The following is a 24,994-nucleotide window of genomic DNA, read 5'->3' on the forward strand; positions in this document are numbered from 1 at the left end:
ACTGGCGATGAGAAGGAGAAGTGAAGGCATTAGAGGTTCTTAATTCATTCAATGACTGTGAATTTGCCATCGCGAGAAAATTTCGGATCTAGTGCTTTTTTCCACGTCTAAAAATCGTTAAATTTCATTTCTAAAACTATTCTTACGACTCTGTGACAGAATAGTACAAAGTGATATATGATAATAGTTGATCGACATACAGCGATGTGACTACTTCTTAGGACGTGATAGTTGTGCGATTGGGTCCAACCGTGGTACAAGGCCACTGGTTTTGGTGTGGACTTTGGAGTTCAAAAGCTTTGGAAATTCTGGCATGTTTTTGAATATTTTTTTTTCGGGTCCAGCTAATCCTACCTCAGGTGTATCTGCGATGTTGTAGAACTCTGTGCTTTGACGCAGCTGCTAATGAACAAGCTCGGAACTTTTTTTGAAGTTTGGAAACTGGTTCTTCACTGATTTTTGTCTCGCTAATTTTCTGCTATTTTATGGTATGACGCAGTATGAATTTCGTGTCATCGGGACTAAATACCTAGCCATTAAATTTCGAGAGGTGCTGACGCCGATCGATTTACATTAGAAAAGCTCGCTGTAGAGCTCATTTGGGGTGGGTATTTACTTCAATGTTCATGTCTTTGAAACTATCCGATGGGAAAATTCAGCTTTTATAAACCGAGACCAATCGCGTCGTTTCAGGACCTTAGGCAGGGTTCGACTCGATACGGATACACCACACCCCATAAATGTCTGCAACGGCTCAAATCCCAAATCAGCAACAAGTTTTAAACTTTTTGACAAAAGCCAGGAAAGTGAAACTTATTCAAGAAATGGGACCGTGCAGAAACTTTTGAAGGTATAATAAGGCCCGGGTTTTCCGAGAAAACATTTCGACCAGGGACTTTACAAACTCAACGCTTCGCTCATGGATTTAAATGCCCCGTATACGAGGCTCGAAGATCAAGACAGCCGTCATTGCCAACTTGACGATCCGCAAATTGGTAAGCAAAAAAACAACAGTTCGGCTGTTCAAATAGAAGTCGTCAGCGGTATTGAAAACGACGTGCTCCTCGAAGAAGTTGATTCAAGCAGATGGAATAAAAATAAAGTGTTTTTCGCATGGCTGTCCCTTTGCTTTTCAACAGGTCCAACTTCCTCAATGAGCAAAGTTTATGTGCCCGCAGCGGTTCAGTCTTTTGCGCACGCGCTCGGTCATCAGAAAAACTCTCAGAACCAGTGCGCTGCGCGTGGAGATAATTGTTATGTGACGTTTGGCGGCTTTGATGTGCAATATACTTCTTACGTGCTGTATCTTAAAGCCCTTTACACCGCATTGGAAGGACTTGTAGCCATTCTAGTCATGACTTGTGCTGATTACAGTAACTATCGCAGAACTATGTTGGCGATATCTGTGCTTGCTTTTGGACTGCTTGCATGCCCATTTGCGGCGCTTTACAAGGAAACGACTGCCTCCCTCATCTCAGTGTCTGTATTGTACTGCTTGATGCTGATAGTGGAGACGGTGTACCAGATAATCGAGGGTTCTTACATCCCCGTTTTCATGATTGCCGCAGGTCATTCACCAGGCCGGGACGTCACTGCTGAGGAGCCAAGTGGCAAAGCTTTGAGGCGCGGATCAAGAGTAAGCGCACTTGGATTAATAATGGGCAACTTGGGCGGTATTATAGCGCTCATCATCGGCGTGGTGATCACTCATGTCAGTGGTCCTTCAAACCTATCCGGGCCTCGAAATTTTATGATTGCAATCACTATTGCAGGGCTAATGACAGTGACTGTCGGCTTGATTTCAATACCTTTTATACCCAATCTGCAGGGTCGAGTTTTAAAGCTCGATGCGTCAGGGTCAAAAGTTAGAACTATTTTGAAACTGCCATTTGACAAGCTTAAAGAGGTTACGCATGATGTGCGGAATCACAGAGAGGTTCTGAAGTATTTGATCGCATGGGTCCTCTGGAACATCTCTTTTTCCAATTTCCTATCCGTCAATGCTCTCATGTTTCGGTCTACGCTTGGACTGAACAACTCCAGTGCCGAGTATACTGTGTGGCAATTGATGGGAAATGTTATGGCTTTACTGGGATCATTAGTATGGATGATAATATACAATTGGCAGTGCCGCCGTTTTTCTGACGCTCGGAACGTGAGTCTTATCAAGCAGTCGCTATGCATCCTTTTGTTGTTTGGCTGGTTTGCGAATTTTTGGGGAGCGCTTGGCGCCAATCCTGACTGTCCAGTTGGTTTCAAGCACCGATGGGAGTTTTGGGTGGGTCTTGTGTTTTTCATGAGTACAAGCAGCGCGCTAAGATCGATACATCGAGTAGTTTACAGTAGCATGTTGCCAAAGGGAAAGGAAAATCAATTTTTTGGCTTAGAAATAATGCTAGGACTGTTGACGGGGTGGACGGAACCTCTGATAATCGCTGCTATAACGAATCGCACTGGCAATTCGCGATTACCATACGTTCCAAACACAATTTTGTTTACCGTGGCTATTGCCTTTTTTTACTCTTGTGACATAACCGCCGGAATGAAACAAGTTGCAAAAAGATAAGAGGTGCGGGTGGTAGCTGGTATACTTCAATATCGAGCGTCGTATTTGAAATAGCTCTGAACCTTCAGGCGCTCATCATCATTTTATACCTATATGTCGTTTGATCATTACAATTTCTTAATAGCGACAATTATACCATTAATATACTGCAAACCTACCAAAGTCAAACTGTCATGCAGTAGAAACGGTAGTGAGAGTAGCGAAAGAGGGCCATACTGCAATTTAATCGGTACTATCATAAGCTTTAATCAATATTAGCGTGCTATATTTGCCATTTCGGCCATTCTAAGCCACGTTTTGTTAAGTGTCAGTAAATACATTGATAATCTTGAACAGTTTTAGCACGTTCAGTTATACAAGCCAGCCTCCCAGAGTGACAATTAACTAAGCAAATACATTAAATTTTATCTGTCAACAAGCTCCTAATGCTTGACGGTCCCGGGTTCTTTGTATATTAATCACTTTTCGCACACACCATTCACACAACAATTCTACTGTCCGATAGGTGCCCAATTACCAAAAAAACAAAACCGATGATCAGTGAACCTAAACTCTCCGAGTCAGTTGCCTCACGAAGCAGAACCGTGTGACTACTCATTGGATATGGAAACTACTGTGCTACTTGCTTTGCTCCACATGTGACCAAGGCCACATCTCAATTAAAACCGTTGAATATTCAAGCATTCAATAGACAATAAGCTTTGTACTTCAGAGAGATAAGGTTTTAAGATCACATCAATCAGGATCAATCATCGTATTCAGTATATTTAGATCTCAGCATTGAAGTACAAAAAACTCCGCGAGGTTATTCACCCTCTCTTACCGGAAACCCCATTCGAAGATCTAATTCTCCCATCGATATACTGAGTGGAACAGGTAATTACGGAATAAATCCCATATTCAAGACTTGAAACCTCCCTACCGTTCCGTCAATTTCCAATAAGTGACTGACTGACCGTTACTTTTGCAAATACGATAAACCTGGAAAGCGCTCTTCCTTCAGTTTTTTTCCGGTAATAACAGTGATTTTAGTGATTTCAAGCTCCCAGATTCCTTCCGTAGGTGAGAGTAACGACGCTTAAGCGAAAAAGACACACAAAGATATCGCGTTGAGGAATCCATTAAGGGCAAAGGAGTTCATAATGAAAAAATTAAAATCCTATATGAGCGGCTGCAGTCGAGCCATTCTCACTGACACGGGCGTCATTATTAAGAGTCAACACTCGTTTTTCCCGGATGCTTCCGTCCCTTTCAGCGAAAATGAGTCTGTGGTTAATCCGTTCATAAAAGGGACAGAGGACGCGGCTAGTGCTCGCACCAGCGCTGAAAGCACCTCCCTCATCAGCTGTGTGACCTGCTTGAGTGACCACAGCTACGAAGACGAAGAAAATGGCGGCCGTTCGCTTCCAGAAAACACACTGATTCCTTATGCGAAAATACTGTACGCCAAAAACATCTGTGTTGTAAATGGCGGGTTCGCTGCATATCGAGATGAAGTAAACGAAATTGAAACCACAGACCCCACCGCTCCCGGCTCTGAGCTTCCATCTGTACTGGTCGAAGTCACTTTTGCTAAACCCAGACGTCATAATCTGGCACCCAAAAAGATTCTGTTGAGTTTTGAAACCATGATTCCGGAGGAAGACATCGCAGAAGTGCTGATGCAAAGAAGTTATAGGAATGCCAAGCGTGAGAGATCGATCCTCGTTATTATAAATCCACATGGCGGTAAAGGCCAGGCGAAGAAACTCTTCATGTCCAAAGTGAAACCCATCTTGGCTGCCAGTAACTGTATAGTGCAAGTTCTCGAGACTAGGTACCGAGGCCATGCCGCTGAGGTGGCGGAGAATCTTGACATTGACATGTACGACGTGATTGCATGTGCCTCCGGAGATGGGATACCCCATGAGGTGCTCAATGGTCTGTTCAGAAGAGAAGACCGTGCGGCCGCTTTCAACAAGCTGGCGGTAACACAGCTTCCATGTGGTTCAGGAAATGCGATGAGTCTATCGTGCCACGGGACGGCCAATCCCACCTATGCTGCGTTGAGCGTTGTAAAGGCCTCTGAGGTAAGAATTGATTTAATGTGCTGCACGCAAGCTTCTTACAAGAATGAGCATCGACTGTCTTTCTTGAGCCAAACATTCGGCGTCATAGCCGAATCTGACATTAATACAGAATTCATCAGATGGATGGGGCCATCGCGATTTGAGTTAGGCGTTCTGGTAAATGTCCTACAGCGAAAAAAATACCCATGCGATCTTTACGTCAAGTATTGTGCCAAATCTAAAAATGATCTACGGGAACATTACAGTCTACACAAGAAAAAGCAAGAGTCTGACAGTGACGACTCTTCCTCAGAGTTGCCAAATCAACAAGATATTCAAGAATCAGATTTCCAACTCAGTTATGGTTTATCTGATCCTGTGCCGGACGATTGGGAGCTTGTTGACCCCGATATTACTGCTAATCTTGGGATATTTTACGCGGGAAAAATGCCCTACATTGCACCAAACACCAAGTTTTTTCCTGCAGCTTTACCGAACGATGGCTGTTTTGACCTCGTCTTGACTGATTCTAGAACTTCCATTACGAGAATGGCTCCAATCCTACTTTCACTTGACAAAGGTCATCATGTTCTGCAACCTGAAGTTGTACATTCCAAAGTTACTGCCTATCGGCTCATTCCAAAATTAAAACAAAGCGTAATATCAATTGACGGCGAATCATTTCCATATGAACCTTTACAAGTTGAAGTATTGCCTGGATTGTGCAAGACATTAACATACAACGGATCATATATCGAAACGGACTTTGATTCGATGTAGCTTCAAGAAAGCAGAAAATGTGCTGCTCTTGACAAAAGAGAAGCTCGGTAGCAAGGTCGTGGCATGGAACACACTTATATAGATAATGGTATACACAGTTTAAGTAATAAAAGACAAATGAAAGGAATTGAGTTTTGGTTTTTGTTTTGTACGCTTCTTTTAAGACGCAAAAATGGGCATCCTACAGTAAACAAAGTCCAGAACATCTGAAAAAAAAATGGTTGGATCGTAGTTAATATTAATACATTACACGGACACGCTAACACTGACAGCCTGTTTGATCCTGTTCTTCCTTATTAGTTGTGATATCGATCACGTCCGGCTTCCTTTTGGACGTGCTATCGTCAATGGGCACATTGTCCGATTTCTGAAACTCCGGCAAGGTCTTAGCGATCTTTCTAAACAGATTCTTGACGTTGAAGCCTACTTTAGTAGACGTTTCGATGAAAATTTTGGCGTTCAAAACCTGCGCCTTTCTTTCACCTTCTTCTGTAGAAACCTGACGTTCGTCAGATAAATCGTTTTTGTTGCCCACAATGCACAGCACCACGTTCTCCTCTCCACGCTCTGATTTCACGTCTTCCACCCATTTGTCAATGTATTCGAATGATTTTTTGCTCGTAACGTCGTAAACCACAATCGCTACATGCGAGTCCCGTATGTATGATGGAATGAGCGATCTGAACCGTTCCTGGCCAGCAGTATCCCACAATTGCAGTCTTATGGTTTTGTCGTCCAAATACATGGTTTTAGATAGAAAATCTATGCCTATGGTTGCCTGGTAATGGTCATCGAATGTGTCATACATGAACCGTGTGATGAGCGAAGTTTTTCCCACACCTTGTTCACCCAAGAAAACTATCTTATACTTTGTCAAGGATTTTCCCGTTCGACTTCCACTCATGTTGACGTTATAAAAGAGTGAAAAGTGTGTGTCTGCGAGTGCTTATCTACCAACACGATGTTGTTCCGTCGCTTGAGAACAGAGATCTGGACTTTGGATGAGTTAGCTCATCTTGAAGATTTAGAGGACCTCTTGCGTACTGAGTGATATCAATCTGAATGTCACACTCGTTACATGTGATAAAACAATAGAGTCAAACCTTTAAGTAATAAGTAGCATTGTCCTGCTTGTTTTGAGCGTCTAGAGGGTTAGAATTTAGTTCGGATGTGGAATAGAATTTGTGTCGTTTGTGATGGCGTTCGGAATTGGCTGTTGTCTTGCCGAATTTCTTTTTTACTCACTTCTGGGAACGCTTCACGGAGTAGAAAATGCAATGGGCTCGATCGTTCCATCTTGAGCTGCTCGGAACCTCGGCAAGGTTCATGAGAATGAGGTCAGAATTCCGTCAGCTCCCAGATCACTTTGTACTATTATGTCGCTGAAGGAATTCGGCAATACAAGACGTGGAAGTACAGATCGGATCGGTATAAAAGTATTCTAAAAAGATCCGATCCACCCTGTACGAATCAAGGCTCACGGCAAAACCCTTAGAATTTATGTACATTCACGAATTTATCTTTCTGGGAAACAGGTTCTCCGCAACACGTATAGCAGTACTACACTCACTTAAATCATTGGCCTGCAGTTCAAACAAAAATTCGTATGGTTTAATAAGTATACACGCCAGAAATTAGCTAAAATTGCGAACTCCAGAAAGCCACACGAGAGGTTACGACGAGTCCTCGAAAGTTCTTTAACCCGGACTCGCAACACGCCCCGAACAATTCATTTCTTACCGGATTTCTTGATTCCTCCACTAACCAAGTTCTTACCACCCTTCATGTTCTCCAACAAGGCCTTCTTTGCGGCCTGGTCAGCTCTTTGCTTCTCTTTGAAAGCAGCTTCTTCAGGATCCAAATCCGCCTGAGACTTTTTCTTGCTCTTTAGAGGCTTCAACTTACCACCTTGACGACCAGACATTGCGCGATTGAATAGTTGAGAATGTGATGGACTCGAAGTTCAACGTTTTGTCGAGGTGGGCATCACAGCTGAACATATAATATCAGTGATATTTAAGCTTGAAAATTATTTGGCTCGCCGCAGACGAGATCGTGGTGCACGAGATTGAGCGTAACGTCAGAAGTATCTGAATAAGAACACTGGTGACAGTAGGATAGTCGTTCTAATAGGTTACACTACGGGCCTTTGAATAGCTGAAATCGCTCTATAAAAATCCCGTATAGGTGGCACCGTATTTCAAGGCATTATTTGGATGAATTTGAAATTTATTAAAACCTTCATTCAGTCGTAAGTATAGAAAACTGGCAGGGTTCTGAACTTGGACACGGTACTTTGGTACTAGAAAGCACGATACGATTTCTTTAGGTCCCTTCAAAAAGTCTTCACTCAATTTATTTACTACCGTCTTTCAAACTTACAATTCTGTTCAGAACAATACGGTCGTTTTCGCTGTCTTTGTCGAGAGTAAAGTACCCAACACGCATTGCCTGGAATCGACACACCTCTTTACGTCCGTGTTCTTCTCCAACATAAAATTCAGACTTCTTGGAGCCTTCAACGACCCAAGGAGATTTCTCAATGACATGGTTGAAATTGTGTTCAACGACTGATTTGGAATAAACGACTTCGCTATCAGGGTTGATGTCCTCGAGATAGCCGGCTGGGTTTGCCAATGGGTTTTCAGATTTAAACAATTGGTTGTAGATTCTGGTCTCGCAAACGCGTTGAGGTGAGTTGTAGTTGGCAGATACAGGCACCCATTGGATGTAGGTCTTGGGTTTCTTGGGTTTGGCATCCTCGTTGTCGTACTTGACATGAATTTTAGTGATCTTGCCATCAGCATCTTTTTCCAAAGATTTGAAAGATACAGTGTAAGGAACCTTGATCAAACCGACTGATTGGTTAGGTGTCAATCTGAAAAACTCTTTGTCATCCACAGATTCTGAGAAATCAGACCTCTCGATGTACAAACGGTTCGTGAACGGCACTTTTCTGTCGCCGAATTCAGCGGTACCGGGTCTGTACGGAATTGTCACCAATTCTTCATAGTCGTCAGGCAAATTGTCAACGACGACTTCGATAGGGTCCAAAACCATCATTAGTCTTGGCGTGTTGTCCTCTAGATATTTCCTGATGGCAGACTCAAAACGCACAACCTGGATGTTTGTAGTACTAGTGGTAACGCCCAGGGTGTTGATGAAAGACAAAATAGCACCGGGAGGAACACCACGCCTACGAATGGCTTCTAGCGTAAACAGACGAGGGTCATCCCATCCTCTGACATGGTGCTCGTTTACCAACTGGGCAATTTTTCTTTTAGATAAAACGGAACCTGTTATGTTCAATCTTCCGTATTCTCTCTGAGCAGGTCTGAAGACATGCAATTGATCACATAGCCATTCATAACTTTCTCTTGACAAATAAAATTCGGTAGTACAGAGCGAATGGGTAATGTTTTCGAATGAATCGACCAAACAGTGAGTGAAATCGTAAGTTGGGTAAATTCTCCACTTGGAACCGGTTCTTGGATGTGGCGCATTTAAAACTCTGTAAGCAATGAGATCCCACATTTGTGGAGAAGGAGAGTTGAAGTCCTGTTTCATTCTCAGAGTAGCTTCTCCAGGCTTGTAGAATCCGTCTCTCATCTTTCTGAACTCCTCCAGATTAACCTCTGGAGATCTTTCCCGCCATTTGCCACCAAAGCGTTCACCACCAGGTGTTCCGTCTTCCTTGATACCACGACCGCGTCTAATTTCTTCAGGTGTGCTATGGTCCACGTAGGCTTTGCCGTTCAAAATTAATCTTTCGGCCAATTCGTAGAGCTGGTCAAAGTAGTCCGAAGAGTACGTGATCTTCCATGGTTCGAAGCCCAACCATGATACCATCCTTTTTATGGACTCGAAATACTCAGGAGCCTCAGCTTCAGGATTTGTATCGTCAAATCTCAAGTAGCACACACCGTCGTTGTGTTTTGCGTAACCGAAGTTGACCATAATGGCTTTCGAGTGACCAATGTGCAAATACCCGTTAGGTTCAGGTGGGAATCTGGTGCGCACTTTTCCGCCTGTGACCTTAAGATGTTCTTGCATCAGCTCTGGATAAGCCTGCGGGTTTTCACCAACTTTGTGGAGGTCGCCTAGGAATCCTTCTTCAAACATGGTTCTCTTGGGTTCGCTCGAATCATTTGTAGCACCATTTTTGGCACCATTTGAGGCGCTGTTGACATCTTTAGCCTTCTTCTTCTTCTCTTTCTTGACCACGTCTCTCTCATCCTTTGGACCCAAAACTTTGAGAATCTCCTCATCGATTATAGGCTTGAACAAGCGTGGCTCCGCCCATTTGAGCTCAGGTAGGCCCTTCACGGCCGCTAGAATGCCAGGAACGAGCTTATAACGCTCTGTAACTATGGTTGCGTTGTTGTCGGCAATATACTTTACCACACGTTCTCTGACCTGCACGTCGGTTACCACCACACCAACCCCGCATTCTTGTTTGAGCTGATCCACCGTTGCTGTGTTTTTGGCCTCTTTAACGTACTTGTACGCCGCCTCGACTTGCAATGGGGTTTTGAGGTCGCCGTTCACAATTTCGTGCACCACCAGCTTCGAGTTGGGCAGATCTGCTCCTTTGGCAAGCTGAGCAAGATTATGGATCAAAGTTCTGCGTGGTTTATCCCATTCTTGATCCTCAGGGGCATCTTTGATCAGAATTTCCAACGATCCCGCAACCTTTTTGTTCTTTACAATTTCCTTGACCTTGGGCTCTTCGAACCCGGTGTTTTCAAGCAATACCGTCAATTCATCCACAGAGCTCATTGCTACCGCTATATGATGCTTCAATTGGGCCTATTTGGTGTTTGAATATCCTCGAACTTTACTGATTTATTCTAGCCGATGACTATTTCATCACACTTCAAATTTTTCGATATCCCATTAATAAATTATGCCCTAGTAAACTGTAGTATGCTTAAATATGAAGATAACGAGCGTAACATAGAGAAAATAAAGAAGGAAGTAGTAACAGATAGGTAGTTTCTTGAGTATCAGAACAGATGCTTGAACTAAGCTGACTCGCTCTTATGAAGTCTTACAATTGTAGCGAAATTTTCATTCCAATCTCTCAAAAGAGCAACTGGTCGCTTTGTACGAAATTCACTAATTTTTTAGGGGAGAGTATAAACACTCAGACAGAATAATGGATCGCCATTTCTGTTTCCCTTACTTCGAAAGGCTCGGCGGCTAACATAAATACAGGGCGTAAAGTGTTCTAAAGGCTAGTTTTAGTAGTGAAACTAGTCTTTCTTGACAAATCGAAGGTCCGCGCACAAGATATTCCATGGTTGAGCGCAGAGAGGTGTTTGAACAGCTCAAACGCGCTGTTCAGGATGGCGGAAACAGGGAAAGGCCACAGTTTTTGAGAGAGCTACAGGAACAAAAGCAGGAAGAAAGTGATGGGAACGGACCGTTGTTACCGCAGATATTGGTTTTAGATCTGTTGAATGCTACAGAATGCAGCGCGATACAGTACAAATGGAGTGTGGCCGATGTGGTAATACAGAATTTGAGCAGCGTTCAATTTCAAGGCTGGCTCCCCGATAAAACTTCCATTTGGGATAAGCTCATGGTATGCAGCTGAAAATGTGGTGTGCACAACCATGCCTACAAAGACACCCTTACTACCCCTATTGTTTTTTTTTTCTCTCATTTGATCATTTGTCTGTTTTCTAACATTTTTAGTACCAGAACTCCACAATTTGGGAAGATTCGAAAAGCTTCGATTTGCATATTCTGGAGACACTTTTGAGCTTCTCGGTGAATGGAAAAGCTACGGATGCATGGAGAGGGATTGCCCTTCTTCTAGACATAGCCAAGCGTTATAGAGCCGTTTGTATTCCGGTTTTAATTTCATTATCACAAGGAAAATATGGGAGGAGTATGGCACAAATTTTGGATCAGACTCAAGATTTCCAGCTGGCTGTAAATCTGGTTAAACTGCTCATTTATTTGACCATCAACGGCACTTCAGCCTCTTCTAAATGGCAAAAAAACCTAATACTTGAACTGTGGGATGAACCAAGCAGAAACAGAAAATTCTTTGGCAACAGTGAATTTCTGGCATTGGTAAACGATAAGAATGCATGTGTTTGCGACTTTGTTCTCAAAAACATGGGTGATTTCTCGAATATGGGGATTGTATCTGCCGCTTTTTATTCAAGAGGTGCTGAGAGAATAAAATTTGACATCAGATGCATCCAATTCACCCGACAAGCAATCTATGCCTGGACATCATTGGGTGCTTTATACGAATTTGAGCTGCAATCTTTTGTTATTTCTGCCACCGAAAAAGGAGTACTTCTGATAAACCGAGTGGGATCGGTAGCGTCAGCAATCCGTGCCTTAGATCCTGTCCGTGATAATGAGTGCCTCATGGCTCGGAGCTTTTCTGTTGAGTTTACCGACAAAACCCTTAGCCAGAATATCATCAAACAATGCCGCAGGCATAAGATTAGCGAATCTCAGTCGTTTATATCTCTTCAGTTTGATCTTTCTCGTCAGGAAGATGCAGAGGACTCTCAAGAGTGTGCACCGTTAGCTCTCCCAACTCCAGAAAGGGAATCATCGGAGGCACAAAGGTCTCCAAGGAGTGTTATGATGCCAAGGCCGAAGGTACCACTGACTGTCGTGCGAAAGCCCAAGCCAAAGCCGCTGAAGTTGGTTTTTCCCAGTTGGAAGGTCCATAAGATGCCTCACAAGCCAAAAAATTCCCACATGGAGAAAAGATGGGATTTCGAGTCTTCTAATGACACCGAAAACGAACAAGTAGGTGTGCCAGAATCGCCTACTGTGGCCGCCCAAGCGAACCTTAGCCGCGACAGGGAACCATCTTCTGATCAATCGCCTCTTGTGATGGCGCAGAAACGGAGAGAAGAGCGGGCAGGACGAAGAGGAAAAGAGCTTGTCTTGGCCAAGGCACCTGCGAAGATGACATTGGCGGAACCTTCTCAACAGCATCGCCACCAAAATGGGTCAACGAATCTCACAAAGGCTAAGATATCCAAGTTTACCTGCGATCAGCAACGAGAAAAGGTGAAGTCAAGCAGTGGAATTTCAAAGAAAGAGATTCTACAACTGGATAGTATTTTTAACTCCTTGGGACCTAATGGAAGACAGAAAGACAAGCTAGGAAAGAATCCATCTACGCGAAGGAAAAGAAATGCCGATGAATCTCTGGCAACTGAGACTCGAGCGACTAAACCGAGTGAAGCTTCGGAAATACCCATAAAAAATATAGCGGATGCCTCGATGGAATTGCCAAATCACGATAGCTTAACAATGACATCAAAACCCCCAACCACTGCCATCGCAGAATCGACGAGTCTTGATGTCACGACCTTGACGACAACCTTTCCTGGTACGAAAGATGGGCCACTGGGGGCATCTTTCACCAACCAGTTGCAGGATCAAATATTTTGTTCCATCCGTCAGTTCACGGATGAATTTGCACGGAAGATGAAGATCATCAACCAGGAGGTTAATCGGAGAATTAGCATTGAGCTATCTCAAAAATATCAGCTTCTTTTCTCGCAACTACAGGAAAGTTTCGAACGGGACATGGCTCAAATGTCCCAATACTTGAACGGCGTCAAGGATATGTTGCACATGCCGGAAGACCAGCTAATCCATGCCATTGAGAGCCAACAACGGCAACAGCCACAACAGAATCCTGAAGAAGACAAACAGTGACGGATCTTCACTCGTCTTGAACATTCCGTCTGTTTACCTTCAAGTATCACATCCAAGTGCTAAAGCTGGGATGGGCGAGAATGCTTGACACCTACGTCACCTGCCGTGAGGTTACCCCCACACGCACCGTTCTCTATGACCACGCACATCGCTGTCCATCTTTGATTTTTCACTTCTTTCCGATTCTGAAAAATTTTTCCAGAGGTTCTGTATTGAAAAAAAGCTTGGTCAAATTAACCTGACTACTCATCGTTAGTGCCACTTTTTTGCTTGAAAAACCAGCGAGAACAGATTCAAAATGGACACTAAGACCCCAGTTACTCTAGCCAAGGTTATCAAAGTTTTGGGCCGTACCGGCTCCCGTGGTGGTGTCACTCAAGTCCGTGTTGAATTCTTGGACGATACTTCCCGTACCATTGTGAGAAACGTGAAGGGTCCAGTCAGAGAAAACGACATCTTGGTGTTGATGGAATCTGAACGTGAGGCTCGTCGTTTGAGATAAAGAAGCTGCGCTGCTACATTTGCTGCTGCGTGCTCATTTTTTTATCTTCACACTACTATTAATCACATAAAATCCACACTCAACTAAGCAAGACATGATGATGGTGACACCAAGGAGAAAGTGGTGAAAAAGAGCAAGACCGGATTGATTTAAGGCATGTGCTCATCAAACCGATACTTTTGAACAGTGTCTTCTCTTTTCTGTCCAGATCAAATTATAAAAAAAGTGACAATTCGCAATGGACGTCAGATTTTTTTGCGTGCTTCGGCACTGCAAACAAAAGTCAGCATGGTTGTCGTTCGGGGATGACGGCGAGAGACAGAGGTTTTATTTGCGATGGTTAAAGGTTCTGAGGCGGGCGGAGGAGCTTTAGGCTTGTTCCGCGCCAGCTGTGCAATTTCAGTTGCCACGACTGATGGAAGCGCTGGAAACGAAAGCACTCCACAATTTCTCGGCAACGAAACGACGGACCGAAGTCTATTGTTTCTACTGGTTGCTGCGAAACGGCTTTCCGTCCAATTGCGATCACCAGTTTACTTATTTTCGCGAGCTGGGCCATTGACCGTCTATTAACCTTCCTTCGCAAACTGTGGAATGCCTTTGAGCTCTCCCATTCCTGCCATACTTGTGCATTTTTTTGCTGAAGTTGAGTTGGCGCTTTTTTTATGGACACGAATCAACAAGAACACAGAGGTCGGTCTATCACTAGCTGCAATTCCAAGTCTTCCTTTCCTATCACATATTTTTGCATTACCATCATATCTTTCTTATATAAGTGCTATCTTTTAAAAATATCATTGAGTAAAAAGTGAAGCAAGGCTCGTCCGCTTCTTCCCACTGTACAAGCCCTGTGAAAAGCTTACCCATTCTCGCTACAGTGCTAGTGTCATTCTGCTACATAGATGTTTAACACATCTTGTTGAGAAGCGATGGTGACATTCACATTGAATGTTGGTTCAGATCACTTTATACTACATAGACATTTAAAACACACACTTTCAATATTCGCTCTTCAACGGTTCAATGCCTAATCTTTGCTGATATCTGCCTTCAAAATACGACAATCAGCCGACAAACTCTTTACAAGGCATTAATCACTTTCCTCTCATCTTTTAATTCCTACGACCCAAGATCTGTCACAACGTCGCTGTGAACATCAAATCTCTTCCAAAAAATCCCATGTTAAGACTGTTAGAAGCCAAAATTTCAAGCAAATACGAATGGAATTATCCTCAAGCCCCCAAAGCTGATCAAATGCTGGTCTGTTGTCACTTCCTTTTCGACGTCAGTGAATATATTGAATTCATGAAATTGAATGTTGTTTCATACGAAGAGCATAAGTTCAGCTGGATCGAGAAACATCAAGATACCTCATTGCGCAACGGTTTAAGGCTCCTTTGATGTCGAAAGGCCGACCAAGTAGTGCTCAAAACAAGAATGCACACTTCTCTAAGCATGGAATTCGAGAAAAGGCGAAAAAATACACTCTTGAAGACATAGAACGGGAATTTTTAGCCCATCAAGATGCAACGGAAGAAATAGTAATAGCAGATCCAGAAGGTCCGGATAAGCCACAAATTGCTGGGAAAATTGACGCAAGTGAAGATAGCGCTATGATGGATGTCTCTGAGGACTTACAAGTGGAAAATATATCGCACATCGTAGGAGAGCACCGGGAACACGACCCAACTCTAACAAAAGAGCAGGCCACGAACGTCGAAGATGTGATGGAAATGGATAGGGTCGAAATGACCACATTGGATGCTCCAACGGCTTTTGTCGTTGACACTAATTTTATCATCTCCCATTTGGGCATTTTGGAAGACCTACGTGCACTAAGTGTGGAATACCGGCACAAGATAGTAATTCCTCGAACCGTGGTCCAGGAGCTGGATGGTTTGAAAAATGCCACCGATAGAGTAGAAAGTTCTCAATCAATCGGCTATGGTTCTTGTACCATTGGCGCTCTTGCACGCAAAGCCAATGACTGGATATACACGCATTTCTCGAATCTGGACTCTGCTGTTGTCGGCCAGCGCCTCAATGAGAAACTCGACTATACCAGTGAAAAGGACGATGCAATTCTTGATTGCTGCTTGTATTTCATAGCCAAAAAGCACCTTTTCGTAGTTTTGATGTCGAACGACAAAAACCTGTGTCTTAAGGCGCTCACCGAAAAAGTACTCACAGTTTCGCACCGTAAAGGCATGTCAGCTAAGCTGATTGCTGAGAGAGTTTATCAAGAAAGAGTATCTTTTGCTAACTTTGACGGTGAAATAAGCGTGCGTCCAGAGCGTAAAGAGAACCCGAGTCCAGCACCTCTGACCATAGGTCAACCCCCATCTCTGTACGAAGCTGGCTTCCCAGAAATCGCGGCGTCAGTGTTTAAAGAAGTTGAAGGAATTGTTCCGTCCGCCATTGACCACATTCTGCATGTTGAGTACGGAGATGAGCTAGAATTAACCGATTATGAAAGCACCCATGTCAACAACCTTCTGGATTGTTGCCGCTGTGTCGCGAAATTTTGGATATCAGTTTTCAGCATCTATTTCAAGAGTACCGGTATTCGAAAAGAAGCCTGGAAAAGTCCGAAATCGTTCCTCATCAAAATACCGTCGAGCTTCACGGAATTAGAATACTTTGTTGAGTTTTGGGTTGCCTCACTTCAGTGTCTCTATAAAGACCGCGAGAAGGACCAGAAAAATGCATTAAACATATTGGCGATGAGATGGAGCAATGCGTGCTCTTCGAAAAAACCTTGAGAGCATTTGAGTGGGCATTCTGCATTCTAATCCACGCGCACTCTACCAAATTTACGCTTCTTCTTATTTGGAGAACGATCAACGACGGTTTCGGGCGAAGAAGATTTGGCAACGTCACTAGATGGAGTCTGTTGACGTTTTACATTTTGGTCTTTTTCGGCTTCCGAGATATTTTCAAGACCACTAACGGGCGACTTCAGTCTTGAATCTTCTATTTTAACTGCTTCATCAAGGTCCTTTGTAAGTTCTGCAGGATATATCTCAGACAAACCGCTGTTTTGTGTCTCTGAATTGAAAGAACCGAAATCATCGGCGACAAACGAGGTGCTAGCGGTATTTTCAGGCAAATGTCTTCGACGCTCCTTATTAACATTTACTTTTCTCAGCATCAGGTCTTCTATATCGACCTTACTTCCAGTTGGCGATGAAATTTTGCTTGAGTCATCTGGAGTCGAAGCCCATTCGGTCAACCACTTCTCGAAGTCAAAACTGTCTAAAGTCTTTTCATTCAACGAATTCATAGGTGCCCACCGTCGGATGACATCGTCGAAGCCTAGATCGCGAATACTTGCGGCCAAAAAAGCGAGTGCATGATCTTTCTGCATTACGGTTCTGTGTAGGTGGTCTACAATACCTGTTTGCACACCCAAAGCACACGACAATGATTTAACAATAGCTTGTGTAATTGCCAATGAACTTGAACTATCAATGATTATAGTTTCTGAAGTTAGCCTAGATGCTACGTTGCCAAAGAGTAAACAGTCCACAATTATTTTATTGTCGGCCAAGGAAAGCCGGAGAAGAGACGTGGGGCTCTTGAAAAGTTGCCAGACTGTAGCAAAAACGTCACTGTCTGTTTTGACAACAATTCCTTGATCCAATGCTTGTTTATTCACATCCTCTGATTTGAATTCTGCAACTAAAGGTGGTTCGAAATTCGCTGAAAGACAGAATTTGAAGGAATCGAGATTGTTTGAGCTACCAACTGATCCATAATACTTTTTTTCATCTACGTTATAGATTCTCCATTCTGAAAATTCGCAATGGCTCATTGAGTCCAGCGCACCTTCTGTCTCATCCCTCCCCTTAGCTCAACAACCTTGCTCATCGCCTAGCGGCAGCTACAAATATGTCATTAATACGAACCATATATCACATGAGCTTTTAGAGTAAGGAAACCTAGACGACAGTAGAAAGTTTGACAGCATTCTTTATGTACAGCTTTGTATACTATCTAGTCCTCGTCATTGTCATTCAATGATGATTCTTTTGGCAAATCTTGCAGTTCGAACTCCTCCGCTGGGACCTTCATTTTTTGATGCCCGGGACCATTTGGGACTGAATACTGAGCCGCAGCAGCAGTAGGTTTCTCATCCAAGAAACCTTTTATCTTTTCCTTCGCTAGAGTTTTGGTTTCGCTGACAACCGAGTTGGCAAGAGTCAAGAGCGGATTCCACAGATTCAGCTTGTGAACAAAATAGAACGCGACGGCAAAGATGAGTAGAAGAGTCACAAATAGTGGATTTCTGATAACAATGAGGAACTCGTTCCATCCCAGTACCGCAATGAGAGCGTATACGTAAATTGGAATATGCGTTGTTGTGCGTATAATCGATCTCTTGGCCTCGATGACCGCTGTGTTGATCTGGCGTTTGAAACCCTTAAGTATTTTCTCCTTCTGAGGTGCAGTCAGGATATGAGCGAAACTCTTTTGATGGTAAATACCCGATTCGTCTGTAAACTCCATTTCAAGGTCCACGTCTTCAACAAGCTCATTCAGAGGTTTGAGGGGAACATCGGGTATGATCTCCACGTGGTTCGACGTTGCTGCAAGCGACAACACGTCCAATACATCTGTTGCGTACTCCTTGGCGACTCTGTAAACGGTGTCTATTTCTTCCTCATGTTTCCACAACCGAGGAGAATCGTTTTCATCGAACCTGAACTTATTCTCAAAACGGTCCCTCAATATCGATACGACGTTGTCCTCAGTGAGGTAGTCGTTTATAATTTCATGAAGAGTGGCCCATGCGTTTGACCGAATCTGCCTGTAGACTGTTGCGTTTTCCTCAGGCAACAGGCCGACTTGAAAATCGAAAGTTTTGTCTTCACAGGCAAATGACCGAACTGCTTTTGCTATAATAGATTCAAAGCTCTCGATAACCCGATCCCACAAGTCTTTTTCCGGGTGGGTCAAGAGAAAAATGATATCTTCCTTGATACCAGCTGTGATAAGTTTGTTCAAGCGGAATAAAATTTGTTTCAACTCCTTCTGGCTTTGAGCTGCACTCGCCTGCTCCAAAGTTGAAGTGAAGAGCTGTTCTTCATCCTGTAGAGTAGATACCAGTCCACGTTCTACAAGTTCATTTGTAGCAGATTGAAACCTTTTCTCAATTTCTGAGCGCACCTGTTTAGCTCTCTCGCTGAATGGCACATTTTTGGGCCTTGCTGCAATATCCTTTTCGAAATTTGTTACCAGACTTTCGGTGAGACTCAAAAGAAATTTGGATATCGTTTCTTTGAGCTTGGTCTCAACATCGTTCGTTAAGCCACCTCTGGTTTGCATGTAAACTGGCTTGGCGTATCGCGATGCATAAGTGTCATATTCTTCAATGCATTGGGACTTTAGGCCATGTAAACTTTCAACAAGCTGTTCAAGTTCATTGGCCTTGAAAATTTCTGTTGGGTAGTTATCAGAAAACGCCACAAAGGCCTGCTGTGCGATTTCTTCTGTTTTGAATTTAGCTACCAAAATTTGTTGCGTGGGCAAATCCAAATCTTTGTTTGTCTCAATTTGATTCCAGCAGTTGCCTGCGTAAAGCGTCCAGCCATCCAGAGGTAAGTTGTGGTGGTATTTTGGTTTGAAATAACTGTGTTCGGGATTCTCAAGGTCCTGGAATCGAGTTCCCAGGGTCCCAACGTTTTCCGCGAAAACGTCAGGTTGTAGGACTTTATGAGCAAGCGTTGTGAACTTAAGATCGAAAAAATCGTGGAGAGAACTTTCTGCACAGCCATCAGGTTTTGTCAAACCGGCCCAAATATCGTTCAGTTCAGTCTCCAACGTTTGTTGGAGACTCTCAAGCGGGGTGACACCAACATGATCCCTAATTACAAAGAGTAACAAAACTTTGTGGTCAGATTTGGGACCGAAAAGTGACAGATTGACTTCGAAAACGGTTTTCAGCAAAGCCATGTTATTACCCTGGTAGAGTCCCACTTGTTGTTCCCACATGTTCACTATCAGGATTTCAGATACCGCAATTGCAAAAAGCGCAGCTTTGCGTTCAAAATCCTGGTCTTCACCACGCTCTGCGCCATCAGAACCTTCCACGTCCAAGACGAAAAGATCCTTAGTACGTTCTCTTTTATCAACTGCAACGGCAACGTCATTGGTGTGTCCCAGCCAAATTCCTTTTGTTGTTTGTTGGCGTTTTTCCTTCGCGTTCATAGTATCAAACTGGGTCTCGAACAAAGCGTTCAAAAGTGTTGACTTTCCGCTGGACTGGGAACCAAAGACCGAAATTACATGATAGTCCATTCCCACATTGCGACTTTCAACGCACTTGTTGAAAAAGTCTCGCACACTAGGATTGAATTCCTTGGCCTCATCAATAAGCTGGATAGCAAAATTAGAGGACCCCATTGATAGTTGGAGAGTTGAGATGGGTCCTGTTTGACTCTATTCAAAAAAGGTTGATCAAGTTTGTTAAGTTGGTAAATTCTGTGTATCTACAGTTATAATATAATAAACGACATGACGGAGCGAGTCGATAAACGGGTAGAGGATCGCATAGAGGAATGCCTGGAAATCGCAGCAGAGTATTTAGGACAGCACAGCGAATAGAAGGCGGGGATATGCAGTTTCTCGCGAAACTCGGCAAATGCTGCTAGAAGAAATGTAGAATTTTGTGATCAGGATGATATTTTGTCTTTCTATGAAAACATTTTACAGTTCGGAGTTTCGTTACGACGTGTTGCATTACGACTTCGTCTTGAAAATTCATCAGAGCTGTATCGGCACTTGTTGATATGGGCTTTTGACAATAATATTTTTGCTTTGTGCAATCTCAAAATGCTTGTCGAAGAGGCGTTTTCAATGTGCGAAGTCTAAGACACCTTCCGTGACGCAATGTCTCGACGGAATTGAAAAACGTTGCGCAACGTAGAAGACAAGGCATTTCAGAGCCCAAATTACTATCGAAACATTTGCTCCAAACTATGGCGCTTCCATAGTAAAGGGCTTTGCTAGTAATGTGGCAATTAGATGGGTCAACGATATTCGATTTCGATGGTTTGTGCAATGGGCGTGTACTTGACACAATGCATACCTTGTTTTCTTGATGCGAACTCTCACGAAGAAATGATGGAAATATTATGACTGCGCATTCAGTTGGTCTTTTTTTGCATGATGATCTCCCTGATGTCAGGTCCTTCTTTTCTTAAACCAAATTCTCAATCTTGATGAATATTCGAGTAAAAAGGCCTGGAACAAAAAAATTTAATCCCAGAGCATCCCAGTTCAACACTGGCCATTCATTATGTGTCTAGCTCAACCTCGAGACCTCACACTTCTTTCTTTTCAAACTGTCGTCTCACATAGTTAATGTCCAATTGAAATATATAATATCATCATCATCAGTTTAACGAAGTCGACTACTGAACAGACCAGTAAAGTAATCGCAGAGACTATCGTATGAGCTCCAATACCAAACTGACAAAAACGTTAGCGCGTTTCCAGGCTCGTATTGAGGCTGGGGACTTTTACGAGGCCCATCAAACCCTGCGTACCATTGCAAACCGTTATGTTCGCAGTAAGCAGTACAACGATGCAATTGATCTAATTTCGGAAGGTGCACAGGCTTTTTTGACCGCAAAACAAGGTGGATCGGCAACTGACTTGATTTTCTATCTGTTGGAGGTGTATGATGCAGCAGAAGTCCGTGTAAATGACACCTCAATTGCTAGATTGGTGCAACTCTTAGCGAATTTGGATCCAGAAGAACCTAATCTGAAAGACGTGGTAACGGGTATGAACAATTGGTCTATTAAGTTTGGATCCTGTAAGTATGGTGACCCCTACCTCCATTCTGTGATCGGACCCAAACTCGCAGATGGTGGCTATGTTTATGAGGCAGAAAGATATTTCGTATTAGGCACAACCGAGTCTGTAAAAGAGTACGTTTCTCTCTTATGGGAATGGTTTCTACAAAGTGGCGATAAGAAGGCCGCTGGAGAATTCTTTTCAAGGCCAATATTCAACTATTTGTTCATTGGCAACATCGAAAATGCGTATGCTATTAAGGATAGCTTTCTGAGCAAGTTTATCGAATGGTCGTCTGCAGCTCATGAGAAAATCGATAAGAACGGTTTTGAAATGTGGTACTTTGAAGACTATGCAGACCTAAATTTTTTGCAACTACTTATTTTGACATGCCAGTCGGAGAATGTTGACCTCTTTAGAAACTTACAGAGCCACTACGCAGGATCGATAGACCAGTATTCGTCCCAGCTGGAATATTTGGGCCAGGAATATTTCGGTATCAAAATACAGAAACCTGTTAACTTCATGCAGGATATAATGTCGGGGCTTCTCGGCAGTAAATAGATAAAGTACGTCACTGGCAGTGTCTCCTTGTTTGTGTTCGTTTAGGAGAGAAATGAGTCGTAAGGTGATCTGAAAATGGGGACAGCATGAAAAGGTCCCAACTTTACTAACATCAGCACGATAAACTTACTCGGCAATTTTTCAATTCTTTCTTATACTAGAGCGATTAAGAGCTTCAATTAGTTCTGGCCGTTTCGCAATTTGCAGCTGTTCAATGGCATCTTGATATGTGAACCATTTCCTGTTGCGTTTATGAGCTTCTGGATATTCAGCTGCGAGAGTCTCAACAGCCATTTCGAAAAAATGGAATTCGGACCTTGGAGGATGTTTGTTCACTTCTGCGTCGTCCGGAGCCTCGACAAAAGCCTTGATATCAAAGTTCCAGTCCTTAGGAGGTCTCATATCTTCAATTATGCCCAATTCTTGAACCACTCGGCCTAAAACGCCCGCTTCTTCCCATGTTTCCCGCATTGCAGTGGTTTTGAAGTCGGGTTCATCGGTCTCAACTCCGCCTTTCGGAAGAACCCACTTTTTCTTGTGGGCAGATGATTGGATCATTAAAACACTTGTCTTGGACTCATCAAGACATATACATCCTGCAACAATTCTTGCGCCAGTGATTGAAGAGTATACTTGATTTTTACGCCCAATCCGAGCTACATCGCTCTTGTCGAATTCAGGCATCTTAGGGGAGCTTCCCATGAGGTCTGTTGGTGAAATGACTTCAAATAAATCAACACCCACCAACTGGAATACTACAGTGGAAAGTTCTGGGTCTACTCAGCGCAGCAGCTCGTGTTCGTCAACTGATCCAGCTGGTAAGTCTTCATTTTCGGTCTAGAAGCTGCCATCGCACGTACGTACTGAAGGATCTCGCTTTTCCAATTTCATGCTAATAATGTGACTGACTGCTGATCGAAGAACATGCAATGTTTAGTTCGATATCGACAACTAATTCTGACGCCAAATTCGGCACTTCTAGGGAGCTCAGTTACATTGCAAGAGGTTATTCTGTAAATCATAATTGCTTCCGGAAGCTTTTAGGGACAATAGCTAAAGAGCTGCGGCACAAAAAGCAGATGACAGCGTTGAGCTTTCATGCAATTTGCAGCGTCGATCCTTTGAATTTATTGAATTTACCCTTCACAGCAAGGTCCTCAACTATTCACTGGTCACTGTATGAAGTTGAGGAACTTCTTTTTGATCTCAGGGCCGTCAGTAACTTTTCCCGCAAAGGTAACTTTGATCTCTCATCTGCCACTGGATGACTGTCTTTTGGGTGTAGAGTGCTGCTCGTTTTTTCTTGCACGGTGTTTTCTGCCGAAGAATGCTCTAAATCGTCTCCTTTCGACGGTGAGACAAGCCTCTTATTGGACGTGAAAAGACCCGAGATGAAGGCTATAGCATAGGAACCCAACGCAGCATACATCACATTTTGAACACCCTTGGCGAATATTTTGGAGAGAACAGAGTTTAAACCATCGTAGTTTTGGGCACGGTAAGCAATCAAAGCTTCAATATTGGTGAAAGGTGGTAATCCGGCTCCAGAATGCTTCAGGTCGTTTTTGACCGAATTCGTGAATATCATTGTCGCCATGATACCGCCGAAAGCCATTCCCAAAGACTTGAAAAACGCATTCACTGCTGTGGCCTCGATAAATAAAGTGTGGAAGTCGATCGCGTCTCTGTCAATTTGCAGCTGGGTGCTGAGCAATGTTCCCTGCAGAATACATCCAAAAGCAGCGCCCGGCAAAATACAGTAGCCTATTGTGTCTCCAAGCGTACTTGTGGTATTTAATAGAGTCAAAAGTCCGGACCCTATGAGACCCAGCGTTACACCTGCAACGATGACTGGTTTAATACGTCCAAATGTCGACGAAGCCTTTCCTATAGCAACAATGCTAATCAAGGTGGCCACTAAAAATGCCCACAAATGCATGCTAGCGGATGTGGGCCCATTATTGTGCACCAACTGATAAAACTGTACAACGTAAACGGACTGCATGTTGAATGCTAAGCAGCCGAAAAACACCACAAGGGCACTCGTGGCGATCCCAGGGAGGAAAAACAACTTTTTTCTCAGCAATGGAACGGGCTGCGTAACGTGGTGAAGGGAAGCCCAGTAGTATAGAATCACACAATCAAACAATACCCAGAAAAGTATTAGAAATCCACCTACTGTCAAGTACGCAATAATAGTTCCCGAATGCCGTGGGTTCTCGTTTCCGCCGAATGTGACTCCAAGTAGAAAGAGCACAAATCCGGAGGACGACAAAGCGAAACCAATAAAATCTAGTTCGAAAGCAACAAATCGGAAAGCTCGATACCACGTCTTTTTTGTGGTCAGGTTCTTATACGGAAGTTTTTTGATTGCTTGGCAATGCGCTTTCAAAGAGTCGTACCAAAATGTGTCATCTGGGTTATAGCTGAGAACCAGTAAAAACAAGGCCAGACCACCAATAGGCAAGTTTATGAAAAAACACCATCTCCATGTTACATTCTCTGTAAATGCACCTCCTAGTACGGGTCCGATTGCAAAAGCCACGGCAAAAGCAAATCCCAAAATCATAATTACAAGGCCTCTGTTTCTTTCCTGTACCAGAGACGTAGCAACGACAAACACCAACGACTGGATACCGCTACCACCACAGCCAGCAACTACCCGACCTCCAATAAGCATTCCCATCGAGTTTGAAACGGCCACTATCAGAGATCCTATTTCAAATATAATGATAGAAGCCGTCAAGCTTGTTTTTAGTCCCACGATGGCAGCAACACGACCCCACAATAGCGTGAACAGGGCACTGGGCAGCGAGTAGCCGGTAACCAACCATCCAATACTTGCGTAGTCATTGTATTTTCTACCGATCGTCTCATACAGCGTAATAACAATGACAATATCGAGAGCGGCTAAGAAAAGCGTTAGGGTTAGCGAAAAAAGTGTGAAGACGAGAGGAAAATTGATTGCCAACATCTCTTCAACCTCAAATATATTTAAAAGCTATAAAAGTACAAAAACCTGAC

The 24,994-nt window shown here is 43.4% G+C and overlaps 13 protein-coding genes across 13 annotated transcripts; 6 read left to right on the forward strand and 7 right to left on the reverse strand.

The window, feature by feature from the left end:
- Positions 1-919: 919 nt before the first annotated feature.
- LALA0_S08e01882g (LALA0S08e01882g1_1) lies at positions 920-2,566 on the forward strand (the record flags this gene model as incomplete). The annotated part of the gene is made up of 1 exon (XM_022771006.1): positions 920-2,566. The coding sequence occupies one exon, from the start codon at positions 920-922 to the stop codon at positions 2,564-2,566; it is 1,647 nt and encodes a 548-aa protein (XP_022629629.1).
- A 1,142-nt stretch (positions 2,567-3,708) lies between these two features.
- On the forward strand, positions 3,709-5,394 carry LALA0_S08e01904g (LALA0S08e01904g1_1; the record flags this gene model as incomplete). The annotated part of the gene is made up of 1 exon (XM_022771007.1): positions 3,709-5,394. One exon carries the CDS (start codon positions 3,709-3,711, stop codon positions 5,392-5,394), a length of 1,686 nt encoding a protein of 561 aa, XP_022629630.1.
- Positions 5,395-5,653: 259 nt separating this feature from the next.
- Positions 5,654-6,298, reverse strand: YPT6 (LALA0S08e01926g1_1; the record flags this gene model as incomplete). The annotated part of the gene is made up of 1 exon (XM_022771008.1): positions 5,654-6,298. One exon carries the CDS (start codon positions 6,296-6,298, stop codon positions 5,654-5,656), a length of 645 nt encoding a protein of 214 aa, XP_022629631.1.
- An 825-nt stretch (positions 6,299-7,123) lies between these two features.
- On the reverse strand, positions 7,124-7,318 carry TMA7 (LALA0S08e01948g1_1; the record flags this gene model as incomplete). The annotated part of the gene is made up of 1 exon (XM_022771009.1): positions 7,124-7,318. The coding sequence occupies one exon, from the start codon at positions 7,316-7,318 to the stop codon at positions 7,124-7,126; it is 195 nt and encodes a 64-aa protein (XP_022629632.1).
- A 431-nt stretch (positions 7,319-7,749) lies between these two features.
- Positions 7,750-10,173, reverse strand: GLN4 (LALA0S08e01970g1_1; the record flags this gene model as incomplete). The annotated part of the gene is made up of 1 exon (XM_022771011.1): positions 7,750-10,173. One exon carries the CDS (start codon positions 10,171-10,173, stop codon positions 7,750-7,752), a length of 2,424 nt encoding a protein of 807 aa, XP_022629633.1.
- A 520-nt stretch (positions 10,174-10,693) lies between these two features.
- On the forward strand, positions 10,694-13,101 carry RED1 (LALA0S08e01992g1_1; the record flags this gene model as incomplete). The annotated part of the gene is made up of 2 exons (XM_022771012.1): positions 10,694-10,981; positions 11,101-13,101. 2 exons carry the CDS (start codon positions 10,694-10,696, stop codon positions 13,099-13,101), a joined length of 2,289 nt encoding a protein of 762 aa, XP_022629634.1.
- A 298-nt stretch (positions 13,102-13,399) lies between these two features.
- Positions 13,400-13,603, forward strand: LALA0_S08e02014g (LALA0S08e02014g1_1; the record flags this gene model as incomplete). Its single annotated transcript, XM_022771013.1, has 1 exon — positions 13,400-13,603. One exon carries the CDS (start codon positions 13,400-13,402, stop codon positions 13,601-13,603), a length of 204 nt encoding a protein of 67 aa, XP_022629635.1.
- A 1,400-nt stretch (positions 13,604-15,003) lies between these two features.
- Positions 15,004-16,365, forward strand: SWT1 (LALA0S08e02036g1_1; the record flags this gene model as incomplete). The annotated part of the gene is made up of 1 exon (XM_022771014.1): positions 15,004-16,365. The coding sequence occupies one exon, from the start codon at positions 15,004-15,006 to the stop codon at positions 16,363-16,365; it is 1,362 nt and encodes a 453-aa protein (XP_022629636.1).
- A 26-nt stretch (positions 16,366-16,391) lies between these two features.
- Positions 16,392-17,417, reverse strand: LALA0_S08e02058g (LALA0S08e02058g1_1; the record flags this gene model as incomplete). Its single annotated transcript, XM_022771015.1, has 1 exon — positions 16,392-17,417. The coding sequence occupies one exon, from the start codon at positions 17,415-17,417 to the stop codon at positions 16,392-16,394; it is 1,026 nt and encodes a 341-aa protein (XP_022629637.1).
- Positions 17,418-17,599: 182 nt separating this feature from the next.
- On the reverse strand, positions 17,600-20,008 carry SEY1 (LALA0S08e02080g1_1; the record flags this gene model as incomplete). The annotated part of the gene is made up of 1 exon (XM_022771016.1): positions 17,600-20,008. The coding sequence occupies one exon, from the start codon at positions 20,006-20,008 to the stop codon at positions 17,600-17,602; it is 2,409 nt and encodes an 802-aa protein (XP_022629638.1).
- A 1,050-nt stretch (positions 20,009-21,058) lies between these two features.
- GET4 (LALA0S08e02102g1_1) lies at positions 21,059-21,970 on the forward strand (the record flags this gene model as incomplete). The annotated part of the gene is made up of 1 exon (XM_022771017.1): positions 21,059-21,970. The coding sequence occupies one exon, from the start codon at positions 21,059-21,061 to the stop codon at positions 21,968-21,970; it is 912 nt and encodes a 303-aa protein (XP_022629639.1).
- Positions 21,971-22,111: 141 nt separating this feature from the next.
- Positions 22,112-22,654, reverse strand: DDP1 (LALA0S08e02124g1_1; the record flags this gene model as incomplete). The annotated part of the gene is made up of 1 exon (XM_022771018.1): positions 22,112-22,654. The coding sequence occupies one exon, from the start codon at positions 22,652-22,654 to the stop codon at positions 22,112-22,114; it is 543 nt and encodes a 180-aa protein (XP_022629640.1).
- Positions 22,655-23,135: 481 nt separating this feature from the next.
- On the reverse strand, positions 23,136-24,944 carry LALA0_S08e02146g (LALA0S08e02146g1_1; the record flags this gene model as incomplete). The annotated part of the gene is made up of 1 exon (XM_022771019.1): positions 23,136-24,944. One exon carries the CDS (start codon positions 24,942-24,944, stop codon positions 23,136-23,138), a length of 1,809 nt encoding a protein of 602 aa, XP_022629641.1.
- Between the last annotated feature and the right edge of the window lie 50 nt (positions 24,945-24,994).

The sequence above is a fragment of the Lachancea lanzarotensis genome, scaffold LALA0S08 (genome assembly GCF_000938715.1).
Source record: "Lachancea lanzarotensis genome assembly LALA0, scaffold LALA0S08, whole genome shotgun sequence".
Taxonomy (NCBI): domain Eukaryota; kingdom Fungi; phylum Ascomycota; class Saccharomycetes; order Saccharomycetales; family Saccharomycetaceae; genus Lachancea; species Lachancea lanzarotensis.